General features: G+C 42.8%; 2 protein-coding genes across 2 annotated transcripts; both read right to left on the reverse strand.

The window, feature by feature from the left end:
- Window positions 1-546: 546 nt before the first annotated feature.
- On the reverse strand, window positions 547-4,886 carry LOC115672418 (probable inactive leucine-rich repeat receptor-like protein kinase At3g03770). Its single transcript, XM_030594226.2, has 7 exons — window positions 3,426-4,886; window positions 2,982-3,112; window positions 2,308-2,548; window positions 1,772-1,977; window positions 1,637-1,680; window positions 1,250-1,361; window positions 547-1,070 (listed from the first exon to the last, which is right to left on the reverse strand). Exons 1-7 carry the CDS (start codon window positions 4,765-4,767, stop codon window positions 813-815), a joined length of 2,334 nt encoding a protein of 777 aa, XP_030450086.1. The 5' UTR covers window positions 4,768-4,886; the 3' UTR covers window positions 547-812.
- A 3,836-nt stretch (window positions 4,887-8,722) lies between these two features.
- Window positions 8,723-9,999, reverse strand: LOC115666298 (inactive protein RESTRICTED TEV MOVEMENT 2-like). The gene is made up of 2 exons (XM_030588043.2): window positions 9,770-9,999; window positions 8,723-9,658 (listed from the first exon to the last, which is right to left on the reverse strand). Exons 1-2 carry the CDS (start codon window positions 9,921-9,923, stop codon window positions 8,883-8,885), a joined length of 930 nt encoding a protein of 309 aa, XP_030443903.1. The 5' UTR covers window positions 9,924-9,999; the 3' UTR covers window positions 8,723-8,882.
- Window positions 10,000-14,479: the final 4,480 nt, after the last annotated feature.

Genomic DNA, 14,479 nt, shown 5'->3' on the forward strand with positions numbered 1-14,479 from the left:
TGGATTCTTTGATGTTCAACTTGGCAACAAACCCATCGATAGGAAATGTTGGGTTGTTTTCATACTTCGTTCACTTTGGTCTTGGCCAAAAGGTAGAGAAAGTCAAATTTTTGCACTTTATCCGAATACAAATAATCATATCTTCCATGAAAGGAGGAAAAAGATCGTCGATAAGATTGGATCGTTCAGATCCATTGTTAAGGATTGTGGAAAAATGATGTTTTATGGATTCAGGAAGCTAATGAAAAGAAAACTTTCGACCTCATAAGACCTGCAAATAACAGGAAATTTGGCATACTCACAGTCATAATTTGTGTCTGAATTTCGAATACCGACCATTTCCCTGTATTAATCTATGGTTTCCTGTAAAATGTTTTATGGGTCAAGATTCGTATCGGGACTTCATGGTACTCTCCTCCCTCGAGTCTCTTCACTCGACCGAAACCCGTGAAATTCTGAATAAACATACCAATCTCTATTTTATGGACCTTAGTAGGCGTATAACTATAACAAACGTCAATACCAGATTCCAGGCACTTGTACTGCTTCAGCCAAGCTCTTTGAACGAGGATGTTTGATACCAGAATGGCCAGGAGCAAGCTAAATTCATGTCAGTAATACAATTCATCAACATGGAACAAAGAATATAAACCGTGTCAAGCACCAACGCGAAATTCTCTCTCGAGAACTCGCTTGGGCCTTCAAAAAACAACTTCCTGATTGCTTTTATGTACCTCAAGTGGCAGGAAATAAAGAAGGTTCATCCTGCATTTGCAATTTTTGATGTGGAAAATGCACATGAAGTCGACATTTTACAATTCCAGTGATGATGGCACCGTGAGTTCTTGCTCAAATTGGAAATCATGCCTCGACGAATCTTGAACCTGTGTTGCGAACTGCAAGTTCCAAAGCACATCCTCAACTGATGGCCTATTACTTTGCTCCTCCGACAAGCACCTAATGCAAATATCCATCATTATTCTGAGTGATTTATCTGAACAGTCCTTTTGCAAAGTGTGATCGACTATGCTCCTTCGCGCCCCATCGTCAGCTGACAAGCTTACTTGTACCTGCAACAGAACAAAGTGGTAGAAGTTTTGTGATATTTGACTAGGAGTGACAATTGCTGCTTTTTTGTGGCTTATTAAATTGCATCCTTTGTGTCACTTGCCCAAGTTACGATGACATCCTCCACTTGTGATATCTGTTTCTAAGGACCGCGATGAAGCTGAAAAAGAAAAGTACTTACAAGATCTTTCAAAAGACGAACTTCATCATTGGACGTGAATGGCCTTCCCGCTATGAGTTCTAGCAAAATTACTCCTATTTCATAGATATCACTCTTTTCATTATCTTTTCCCCTGCATAAATGAAGAATTCTAGGTCAGATTCTCAGACACGAAACGCCTGGATGAGTGAGACAACATTACAAAGTGCACATGAATGTCTTCAAGAAAATCGAAGGTGATGTTGAAGAGGCCACTATGTTGCGGATAGCTGACCAGAACAGATGAACTAGAACATGCTGTTGCATCAAGATAATGGCTTTCTTTACTATTTCTCAGATTCGAAAGGAGAAGATAAGCTGAAGGGAAGGAATTAGGGGAATCACTCCGATGACAAATTCATGCTATACCTCGTGTGGTTACTTCCTTTGGCTCTGGGAACACGAGAACTTGCCTGAAGGAAAGTTGTGGCAAAGAAATGTTCAGTATCCACCGCCAAGCACACTATTAATATGCATGTCTTTATTATTGTTATAATTACCCACCGTTCCACAATCTTCTGATAAGAGGGGTAGATTATATTTGCTGAGCTTAATGTGAAGATCGTGATCCAACTGAACATCTGTAATCTTCATGTTATTGGAGTGCACGCCGGGCACGATTCCCGTATGCAGAAACTGAATACCCTTCACGATCTCCATAGCAGCTACAATTCTCTGAGTCCAAGAAAATGTTGTCCTTGAATGTCCTCCTGAGGGAAGAGATGAATATATTACTTTGTTGAAGATGCGAGAAGGAAAAGCTCGTTCTCCAAGTAAAAGTAGTCTTTTAGTCCTAGACTTCTAATTCTTAGTAGCAAAAACAAGTGATTAGTGCGCTATATCCGCCAAACATGTCCTAGAAGGAGCTCTGGAGAATCAAGTTTGATGGTAATTGAATAACATGCAACAAGATATTAAGATGACTACCATAATTTAATGAAGGTGGGCATTTTATTTGCTATTTACAAACTTTCACTACTCTAAACTAATCACACTGTACGAAATGATTTTGTAAGGATGATTTTAGGAAATCACTTTACCAGAAATTTGGTCTCTGAGCGTCCCATTCACAGCAAATTCAAACAGAAGGTAGATTCTGCAGACACTGGAATCATCGGGGTAGCACTCGAAGCAGTGTCCAAGAGCACTAAGCAAATTTTCATGTCTGAGCTTAGAGATCCTCTCGATGATGGGCATATAGTACTGAGGACTGTGCCTTTTTGCCATTTTGATGCTTCTGACAGCGAAAAGAGTGCCGTCTGCTACCCTACCTTTGTATATCTGAGAACATGATTAAAAGAAAGAAAGGAAGTCATAATCCCAACAGTATTTAATGATAGTATGCACGCCGCAATTTCAGTTCCACTGTCGTCTGCAGAAACTTCTCCATAGTAAAGATAATAATAATAAATTTGACTTGTTCCAGATAGTGCATGTGTATGCTCATCGGCTCTCAGAAGAATATTTCCTGTAAATGAATCTAACTATGTTTTCCTTTGAACTGCGTGTTCTTGGGGAGATATAATGGCAACTTTTCTATTCTGTGCAATCCAGCACTATCAATTTACAATGATTGCATGTCAAACTTGCTAAATTCATTAAGAGCTCGAGACTATGCAGGCAAAAATTGTCAGATGGCACGTAGTATATAACGAAAATGACTAGGATATAGAAACAAGATGGTTATGATTAATCCTGTTCAAGAAAATGTTACCTGACAATGGGAACCGTCTTTCAATAAACATGAATTATTGAAGTTATTCGTAGCATTCTTGAGCTCCTCCAAAGCAAATGTCCGGTAGGCTGGAATGCTGGTTCCCATTTTCATTGTCTGCGATATGTATCCTGAAGGCAGTAGAAGTTAGTATTGGAATAAAACAGAGACAAATTTTGAATGGCTCAGCTTTTGAAAACCAAAAATGAATAGCGCATTCAAGAATTGACTGCAAAATTGCCAAAACTTTATCTATTACTTGGACTGCAGTTTTAATAACATGGAACTGAGTGCATGGTAAATCTATTTAAAAGAACATTTGAACTTCACCTGAAAAGTATTCCTAATTTATTTTCGGTCTTATCCTCACAAGTCACAACATGGATTCTTAGTCTATAATAGCCGGTAATAATTGGAACCAAAATTGGTAAACAAGGATCTTACTTGCATCAGAAAGCAGCTTCACATTACATATGGTCGACGCCTTCTCTGTTATCAATCGCGCCGTAGGCGGCTTAACTTCACTTCTTCGTTGTAGCCTCATAAAAGCCAAGAAAAATAGCAGTGCCATAGCTGTGACTGCTCCAACAACTCCTCCAACTACACCAAACACATGAGCTGCTTTAGCTTTACCTTTTCTTTTCTCACGCTTCTGCTGTGGAGGCAAAACATCAACTGCCAGAGCCTCATTGTGGCAGAAAACCAATGGGCGTTGCTCCTGATCTTCATTTTTCAGGCAGTTCTTGGAATAAAGAACAACCTTAAACTCAGATTTGAGGCAAGTTGGCAAGTCTCCTGTCAAGAGGTTGTAAGAGATGTTCACAAATGCAAGTTCAGGACTACAGGACATGTTCTGCAAGAGCACTCCTGTGAACTTGTTCCCACTAATGTCAAGATACCTCATTGAAGGAAGAGACATCAGCGGTGGAAAAAAGGGTCCCACAAATCCATTCAGTGAAACATCAAACTTCTGGAGCTGATAAAAGGATCTTAGCTTCTCAGGAATGGCAAGTGCAAATTTGTTCCTGCTGAAGTTTAGGGAGACCAATCTGGTGGATAAGTTAGGAAAACGTGGCCCAAAGTGGTTGTTATCTAAATCAAGAACTTGAAGATTAGTCAAGTTGTGAAGATCAGGAATGTCCCCAGATAAGCCATTTCCTGAGAGAGCCAGAACCCTGAGTGATTCCATAGATGAAAATGTACTTGGAAGTGACCCATTCAAAGAGTTGTTCCTTAAACTCAAGACAGCCAGGAGTAAAAGAGAGCTGAGCCAACTGGGTACTTGACCCACCAACCTGTTGTGATCAATTATGAGAGTCTGAAGATTCTTCAGATGAGAAACCTCCTCGGGAATTGCACCATAGAAGCTGTTGGAGCTCATGTTCAATATTTCAAGAGAAGATAAATTCCCAACAACATTAGGTATAGGCCCTCCAAGCCCAAGAGAGACCAGAGAGAGGACTCTCAGGCTTGAAAAAGCAGTGAGAATGGAAAAGAAATCAAAGGTGGAAAAATGCTGAGGGAGTGGGAAAATCCCATCTTGGCCATTGATCTGCAACTGAGTTAAGCTGTCTTCATAGCAGACTAATGTGTAGGATGGGGTTGGGTCAATGTTGCACAAGTCTGTGGTTTTGTAGAAGCTGCTCAGAGCTGGTGGGTAGTGGAAGAGCTTCTGGACTCTGAAGAGAGCTTGTGATTGAGTGTATTCGAGCTGAGCTGACTGGTGAATTGAACTTGATATCACCAAAAGGACAAGTAGAAATGGATTGAATGCTTGTTTGGCCATGAGAGACAGAGATATTAAGATGGAAATGGAGAAATTTCAAGAGATCTTGAAGAACTGTCAAATGAATGGATTGAACTCTCTCTCTCTCTCTCTCTCTCTCTCAGTTCTGTTATGTCTGGTGAGAAGTTATCTAGTTAGCTTGAATGCATAAGAGAATGTACGTACAAGGGAATAAAGTAAGCCATGTTCCTCCACCGGACAAGACAAATGCAAAGTACAGCGTGTCAATAAACAAGGTTTATTGTGGATGTTAACTATTTGTTGAATGGAAATATTATTGCACTCGAGCAAGACCTAATCTAGACCTTTTCTTCTTGGAACCGTGAAAACCCATTGACCAAAAACAAACCAGATTCTGCAGTCATGAGCAAAATCTCACAGTAGATGGAAAGGTATTACAGTACATAGAAGGGTGACGACAATTTTTTTCTTTTCTTTACTTTTAAAAATTTTGGGTCTGTATTGATGTCAGAAACTGGTACATTCCACCAGATGAAAAGGTGTTACGGTATTTTGAGATTTCCAAAATTTCAGAGGATTAAAGTGGTCTAATCCACATGGGAGGAGATTAACTGCTTGGACATATAAGATGGCTTGATTGTTAATTTCCAATATTAAGATGGCCATTGGCATGTCATGAAATTGTTAGCTCAGAAGCTAGAGATTAATTATTAAGCTTCACCGATTGAATGTAAATTGTTCTGTGTCAGGATCTTTGAAATATGCCGAAAAGCCCGAACCACCTAATCGATTCTTGAGATTTGCAGGATGTTCTATACGACTCATATCCCGTGAACATTTAGTTGGGATGTTCTGTTTTCAATGATGGAATCTGATGGGTTGGAAATCATATCAGAAGGTATTAAGTTATTGCCCAATTGGTTGACGGAAAAATTTGCAGCAGATAAAATACAGGGAATGGTATGGAACAGTAACTTCTTCTGTTCAATATCATGCCAACAACAACCAAACAATAAAACCAGTATAGACATAATTAATCAATACGGAAAGCATAACTTTTTGGGTTACCGAATCCACAGTATAACATAACGTGACCATAGTTATCCTCACTGTCGTCTTATTGCAATGAGGATAATAAAATAAAAGGTCTCACGTCACTTATATGACAAAAAATGAAAAAAAATCTCATAGTCTCTAAGGTAAAGGACAAGTGTGTGAGGGTTGACAGGGTATCACGAGAAAGATGAGGACAAAATCATATGACAAGGCTTTCAGTGAATTAACAAAGGTTTGGTCTCCTCAGTGTTCCTCAACTGTACCCATTGCGTTTGCTCTCTATGTTTTCTCTCTCCCTCTCTCCTTCCACATAATAAGATTCATTTGATTGAGATGGGTGGATTTTTGTGACCACACTCTGTATGTTTGTTGACCACGAGCTTCACAGTGCTTTGCTGTATCTTGCTGCTGGGCAGCAGCAGCAGCTCAATGATTGGTTCTCCATTGCTAACACTAGTGAAATGAACAAAAAAGAGGGAACAAAAGCAGCAGTTAAACTTACACCAATAATTCGTTATTAGAGCAGATAGCAACAATCGTTTCATCCGACATGTGTAGTTTTGATTTTCCAATGGATTTATACCTTCCATTAATGAAATTTTTTTTAAGGATGATCTGTTTCAAGATGGGAAAGTTCTAGACATGGAACCCGGAACCTACCCTATTATAATCGGTTTCCAGTTTTTGGAACCTGAAACCTACCCTATTTGTGTTGGAACCTGTTTTGGAACCTCCCATGTTTTTCCGGACTGGTTTTAGAGTCTACCCAAGAACATGTTTTCCTTATGGCAAAAGTACACTACAAGTGCCATAACTTGTGTACGGCGATCACTTTGGTGCCATAATTTTTTTTCGGATCACTTTGGTGTCAAGTCGGAGCAAAAGAGATCACTTTAGTGCCAATTTGGCCGGAAATCCGACGTGGCATTTTTTATTAATTTTTGACGCCGACGTGGCTCGCCGGAGGCTGAGTCAGCGTGTACAGTCAGTATTTTTTTTTTAAATAATTTTTTTCAGCGTGTACAGTCAGCATTTTTAATTTTAAATATTTTTTTCCTTTTTTTTTCTTCTTTCCTTTTTCTTTTCTCCCCTCGTCGGTCGGCCACCGGCGAAGCCCGGGAAGGGCTGGGCGAGGGCGGCCTTGCCCATGGTCGGCGAGGGGCGGCCGACCTCGCCGGCGACAAGCGAGGCCCGGCGAGGGCGACCCTCGCCGGCGCCGGGCGAGGGTCGCCCACGCCCGACTCGGGCGAGGGCTTCCTTCGCCCGACGCCGGCGCGGGCGCCTCGCCCGGGCGGGCGAGGGTCGCCCTCGCCCGAGTCGGGCGTGGGCGACCTCGCCCAACGCCGGCGAGGGTCGCCCTCGCCGGATCCGACGAGGGCTTCCTCGCCCGTGTCGGGCGAGGGTTGCCCTCGCCCGACGCCGGCGAGGGTGACCCTCGCCCGACGCCGGCGAGGGTCGCCCTCGCCTGACTCCGGCGAGGGCGACCCTCGCCGGATCTGGTGAGGGCGACCCTCGCCGGCGTCGGGCGAGGGCAGCCCTCGCCTGGGCCGGCGAGGGCCGGCCTCGTCTGTCGCCGGCGAGGGTTGGCCGCCCCTCGCCGGCCATGGGCAAGGCCGCCCTCGCCCAGCCCTTCCCGGGCTTCGCCGGTGACCGGCTGGCGAGGGGAGAAAAGAAAAAAAAAGAAAAGAAAAGAAAAAGGAAAGAAGAAAAAAAAGGAAAAAAATATTTAAAATTAAAAATGCTAACTGTACACGCTAAAAAAATTATTTAAAATTAAAAATGCTGACTGTACATGCTGACTCAGCCTCCGGCGAGCCACGTCGGCGTAAAAAATTAATAAAAAATGCCACGTCGGATTTCCGGCCAAATTGGCACTAAAGTGATCTTTTTTGCTCCGACTTGGCACCAAAGTGATCCGAAAAAAAGTTATAGCACCAAAGTGATCGCCGTACACAAGTTATGACACTTGTGGTGTACTTTTGCCTTTTCCTTATGTTCCTTTATCTAATTTCATTTTTTCCAGCAAAATAATATAAGTAGCAATAAAACGATTCAAAGTAAAAGATGAATAATAAAAATCACTATCCGCCAAAATCAATAATCTATAAGATGAGTAATAAAAATTACTATCCACCAAAAGCAACAATCCAAAATATAATAATAGTATGATCTATAGGTTTTTTTTTAAACACAAGCTAAAAACCGGTTCCAAAACCGGTCATGGTGAATATTCACTTGGAATCGGGAACCGGACCAATTCCAACCGGTTCCCAAAAAATGGAATCGGTTCGCGGACCTGTTTTTCGGGTGGTCCGGTCCGATCTGGTTCCTGGGTAAACCGGTATTATTGCACATCCCTAATTTTTTTGATGTACTAAGTAATAGCTCTAGTTATTCGCTGTTAAAAAATTCTAGTTTAGGCATTTCATACCTTCCATATATAGTGTTTTGATCTAAGATTTCAATTTTTCCGTGTTTCCGTGGAGCTAAGGTCCAAAATAGGGAAGAAAGAGGTGTTTCCACGACTCTACCACTCAATCAATTCTGTTCGACTTAATTCCTATTTCATGGCCACATATTTTTTCGGCTAAGTAATAGAAACCTTTCTACTGTTATTTATGCTCCCGTACCGCTATTGTATCTGCATGAAAAGAGTTGCAGATTCGATAATAGAGTTATTAGCACTCCAATTTTATTATTATATGTCCGAGATTATCTATCATGAGCTAATACCGTCGTGTAATTTTTAACACGAGACAATATGGATGGACCGATAACAAACAAGACACGGATAATGCTGAACGAACAAGAGTATGCATGAAAGTTGTGATCAATCCAAAGCACATGAGCACAAATTGAATTCGTCACGAATTCAATTGCTTCCGAGCAAGAATGAACAAAAGTGAGCTATCTAAATAAATTGTAGTCAAGCATGGGATCCTATAATCTAGTATTCACTAGAATTGTGTATTCAAGGTACTATACAAATATGCATTTGAAGAAGAACACGTGTATATATATTCTTTCACTGCCTCTAATGTTATTTCACACCCATAAATATGTGATGAACATATATTCAGACATGATCCTAAGGTAGATTACTCCCCTGCTGACCTAGGACAAGCAAAGTTGTAACCAACATAAGCCCCAAATGCCACAAGCACAAGAGCTGCCACACCCACATTCACAAGCAACTGCTTCTCTGCTTCACCCACTTTCGCATCCCTCTTCTTCTTCCTAGCATCATCAGCACCACTCTTACTCTCTCCTGCTTTTGATTTGATCAAATCTGGTTTTTTTGGTGTCCTCATCTCTTTTCCATCAAAACCTGCAACATCAGTGTCATTGGCCCTCTTCATTTCCTTCTCCAACGACGTGCTTGGCACATCCAATGTTTCTTTTCCCTTACCCGGGACTTTCTCGCCGGGCCTCTCGGCTGTTTTACGGTCGAGAGATTTCCCTGTCGGTTCGCCATTTGGAGACTTCAATTTCTCAAAATCTGATTGTCTTTCTGGTTTTTTGGTGGCAGAGGAGAAAGCAGTTTCAGGTGGTGGCATTTGTGGTGGCACTTTTGGTGGCTCACTGATCACTGGAGGCTTTTGAGCGATGCTTGGGGGCTTTTCTGGTGGTGATTGTGCACTTGTGGTGGTTTCCTTGGGAACAAAGGACTTTGAAACGTATTCCTTTGGTATTGTGATCGTGAGCACCTCATCCTGGAACTTGCCCTGCATGTCCTTCAACTTGCAGTTGTCCGGGACGGTGAAATCCACATTGAGATGGCCGAAACGGTTGTTCCCGAGAGGACGGTCTCCTTGGACATTGAAGGAGCGCGAGTCGTCATTGTAGGTCACCCTAATTTGCTCCTTAACGAAACCTGCGACGTTCGAAGACGACACGCAAGAATTTATGCTTCGCCCATGAAAATGTCTTTCTTTTTTTTCTTACATGGATATATAAATCATACATCATAAAAATTCATATGTACCTGGAAGATGGACATTCAAAATATGAGTCGTTTTTTCTTCTTTCCACTCTGCTGACTTCGGTTTGATGTCTTCATGACTGGGCCGACCCGTCATCGCTTGTGGTTGCGAAGATGAAGAGGTGGGTGATCGTCCGGTTCCTGATCGCGCAGCCATTCTCTCTATCTCTCTCTTCTCTCTGGTTTTACTTCTCAATCTCTCTCTTGTTGGGATATAGAGTTGTTTGCAAGACAAGGAGGCTTATTGAGGTGGTGGGTGTTCTTATGGTTTATCGTTCATGGCTTCATTGATTCTTATTCCTCTTCTATTGCTTCTGGACATGGACAAGGCATGTTGTTTTCACCCTCTCTGAAACAATTGGTGAGGAAGTAATTCTTGGATTGCCCTTCACTCCTTCTCACGCCCCTTTGAGGAAGTTATTCAGATGGGAGTTTGCGACATTAATCAGTCAAGTAACGTAATTCTAATTTATCAAAACATACGTGTACTTACATAAAAAATTAGTCTGTCTGAGTGTTCATAAGAGAAACCAAGCTCTGTGTGTAGGAAACCAACCGACGGCTCTGGACTGAATCGACTTCGACTTCGAAGTCTTCAAATGTGCTGTCTCTATGTTGTAGGACACCAGATGCAGACCGAAAAATGAGGTCTTGATGAAGAAATGCGTTGGGAGCCTGCAAATTTAAATATTGCAGAAGGCCGCCTGAAGTTGAAGATAGTCGGATCTTGCGAAACTTGGTCCAGGACTGGTCGACGCCAAACTCTTTCCTGATCCACACTTCCCGACTGCGACATGATGGCTTATATGCAATCAGGGACAAACATCCCTCCAACAGACATATCTGCTCAGTCATTTGAATGTGGCAGGACCATTCGATGAAAAACCTCATCGACTAGATCGAACAGGACCAACACCGCGTCGCATTGGTAGCACCGACACACGAAATTCACTTCGATGAAAGAGGGTCGAGGTGAGCAGCCAGCGAATTCCAAGATTTGCATACACACCTAATTCGGACCAATGATTTTGCCGGGAGGCGCAACAAGATATCCTTGTTGCTATTTCATCTGGAAGGCCTGCCATGACTTGCAAAGCACCACTTGCGTCTCTTGAATTTTCGGACTTGCTCAAGAGTTCGGTATAAAGTGGTGATGGATCCAACTGGAAACAACGCAGGATTTTTTAGCCTATTGAAGGGTTCGTTCTTGGAGTTCTAGCCATGATATTGTCATATTTGCCTGATTAATTGGCACATCTTGCCTCGCAAAGACATCTTCGAGGAAAGTAGATAATGACGAAATCAGGTGTGGACACTAGACAATCGCTTGAACAATTTCATATCTAGCCGAACAAGAAAGTGCTTCCGACTCTACTCCTATTAACAGTTTAACACCATGGTCGGTAGCGATGATGGGTTTGCTCAAAATGAGTAGTAATGACTTCAATTGAATACTCTGTTGTTGGGGGAAATTACTAAAAAAGTCCAAAACTTATTACGTTTATGTCATTTCAGTCCTAAACCTTGACATTTTGCCAATGTGGTCCATCCTGCGAATTTTGGTCGGAAATCGTCGACATGGACTTTGGCCAACTTACGTGGTACGACTGATGCTGACATAGACAATTTTTACAATTTTTTATTTTCTTTCTCTTTTATTTTCTTTCCTCCTTGCTTTGCTGGTCGCCGAGGCCCTGCAACCGGCTATAGGCAACGACCGGCAAGGGTCACTCTCATCAGCCTTAGGCCGAGAAGCCTGAGGCCGGCGAGGGCGACCCTCGTTGGTTGTTACTTTTGGCCTGTTGCCGGCCATCGCCAAGGCCCGGCAACCGGCGGACAAAGAAAAATTTCAACCTTTCACCAATAGGACAAAAATGACACCGGCTACAAATTTCCATCCGTTATCACCGTTAAATCACCACACATCATCCTCCACATTGTGAAATTATTCATTCAGTCTTCTTTTTTTGATTGCTTTTGGACATGGGCAAAGGATGTTGTCTTCCCCCTCTTTGAAACAATGAGAGAGGAAGTGATTCTTGGATTGGCCTTCGCCCCTTTTCATGCCCCATTGAGGAAGTCATTCAGATGAGAGTTTTGCCAAATTTAATCAGCCTAGTAATGTAACTCTAATTGATCAATAAATACAGATAAATTTCAGAAATTAGTTGTCTTTAAATTTTCATAAGAGAAACCAAGCTGTGTGTGTAGGTAACCGGCCGGCAGCTCTGGACTGAATCGACTTCGACTTCGAGTTCTTCGAACTGTGCTGTCCCTACGTTGTAGGACACCACACGCCGGCCGGAAGAGGAGTCCTTGACGAAGAGAATGCCCCTAGAGCCTGCAAATCCGAGCGGCGAGTATCGCGAGATGGCGCTCCAAGTCGGAGATAGATCGATGGTGTACAACTTAGTCCAGGGTGCCTCGACGGTGCCAAGCTCTTTCGTGATCCACACCTCGCGACTGTGGCATGATGGCTTCCATGCGATCAGGGACAGACATCAGTCGAGCAAGGATATGTGTTCGGTCACCGCGCGCATGGATTGCGGCAGGCCCATCCGATGGAAAACCTCCCCGACCAGATCGAACAGGACCAGCGACGCGTCGTATTGGCACGACCAACACACGAAGTTCCTGAAGACCACTTGAGTGCCCAAGCACTCGTGATCGATCTCGCAAGGGAATGTGTTGCCGATCCGCTTCCAGGAATCTCGCCTCAGGCTGTAAACCTCCACCTGCGAGCAACGGCCCCTGAAGAACCCGCATTCCGTTCTTCCATTGACCACCTTGAAATCGCCGGGATGGCCGCCGCTGGACGGGGGATCGAACCCGAAACCGATCAGTTCCGACACGCAAAAGCGGGGTCGAGGAAGGCCTCACCGCTCGTTGGTCGATGGGTTCCAAAGAACTATCTTCGATCGAGTATAGTCATTTTCATCGTACGTGGACAGACAGATGATCCCGTTGGATGAACCCACTAACTCGTATGTATCATTACTCAGATCAAACGAAGGATCGAGATTAGAGAGCAAATGACTACCGAAATCGTATATCCCTACCCTCGAGGAATCGTTGCTATTGTACTTGAGAAGATAGTTGTCGCCGAATCTCGATGATCGATCGCGATACGCTTCGATCAAAGAGGTCGAGGCGAGCAGTGAATTCCAAGATTTGCATACGCACCTAAACCGGACCAAAGATTTCGCCGGGAGACGCAGCAAGATCTCCGTCGTTACTTCATCTGGAAGGCCTGCCACGACTTGCAACGTACCTCGTGCCTTTTGAATTTCGGAGTTGCTCACGAGTTCGAATATAAAATGGTGATGAATCAATTGGAAACAACGTAGGACTTTTGGCCTACGTAGGGGTTCTTTCTTGGAGTTCTTGCCATTATATTGTCGCTTGCATGATTACTCTTTACGTCTTGCTTTGCAAACACATCATCGAGGAACATGGCTAGCCAAACAAGAATGTACTTCCAGAGGCAGCTCCGAGGGATCTTCAAGGGGGGACAAAAGAAAGAAAGGAAAAAGGCGAAAGGAAACCTCTGTTCATCGCGGCAGCGTAGATTCGATCGTGTTGCGGTGTAGAATAACATCGGCTCTGCTCCCACTAATGCCGTGGTGGATGGTGGTGACAAGTTCTATCGAACTGAACCGTAATTACAACTCAAACCGAATATTCTGTCGCGATGAAGAGGTTTTACGGGGACGTCCATGGGAATCGCCGGTATTCGTGTCTCCTTTTTACTCTTTTCACCGATTAATAAAAGATATTAGGGTCTTGTGCCGTTTTTGGATGGACAAGCATGGCACGAGAAATTAATATGGAATTACTCAAAAGTCATTGTGAGAATATTGGCAAGTGAACGAAATATCCAACAGTCATGTGGTGTTAGACTCGTTTCTGCGCATCTCGACTGATTTACCTCTTCATGCAATTTTAAGAGCACACTTCCCCATCAATATGGTACATTCGGGATTATAAAAAAAAAATTAAGACTTCTTGAAATTGCGCACATATATTTTAGGCAACTAATTTGAATATGTACCAAAAGTTTAGGAGAAAATTCCAAATAATGATATGAAATGTTCTCATTTTTTCAAATAAGAATCTGAAGTAGACCGTATCAGTCTCAAAGAAGGGCCTGACCTCGCCGGCCGAATGGCATTTTCGTCCTTTCTTTTTTTTTGAATTTTTTTTGAATTTTTTCCTTTTCTTTTTTCTCTTTCTTTTTCCCTATTCCCTCCGCCGAGCATTGCCAAGCCTCTTCGATGGCCGGCAAAGGTCGTTGGACTCAAGCGAGTGCCGCCCTCACCGGCGTCGAGCCAGCCCAGGCAAGGCGATGCAACCCTCGCTCTCGCCTAGGCCGACGACCTCTGCCGGCCATCGATGAGGCACGGTGATGTCATGGGAGGAAAGAGGAAAAAAGAAAAAAAGGAAAAGGAAAGTAAAAAAATCAAAAAATTTTAAAAATATACTTAGAATTTTTTTTGACTAAAATCCCTTTTGTCAGAACAGTTACGTGTTATTCGCCCGGTCAAAAGTCCTTATTTGAGACGATTTGGCCATTTTAGGAATCTATTTAGAATTTTTCTAAAATTTAGGGATTACATTAAATAAATTAAAAGTTCGTGGGTCATATTACAAATTGAGCCAAAATTTGAGGACCATTCGTGAAATTTTTTAATTTTTTATGTTTTAGTTATAGCG

The sequence above is a fragment of the Syzygium oleosum genome, unplaced genomic scaffold (assembly GCF_021117445.2).
Source record: "Syzygium oleosum isolate NSW1041296 unplaced genomic scaffold, Sole_v2.1 Sole_v2.07, whole genome shotgun sequence".
Lineage (NCBI taxonomy): Eukaryota > Viridiplantae > Streptophyta > Magnoliopsida > Myrtales > Myrtaceae > Syzygium > Syzygium oleosum.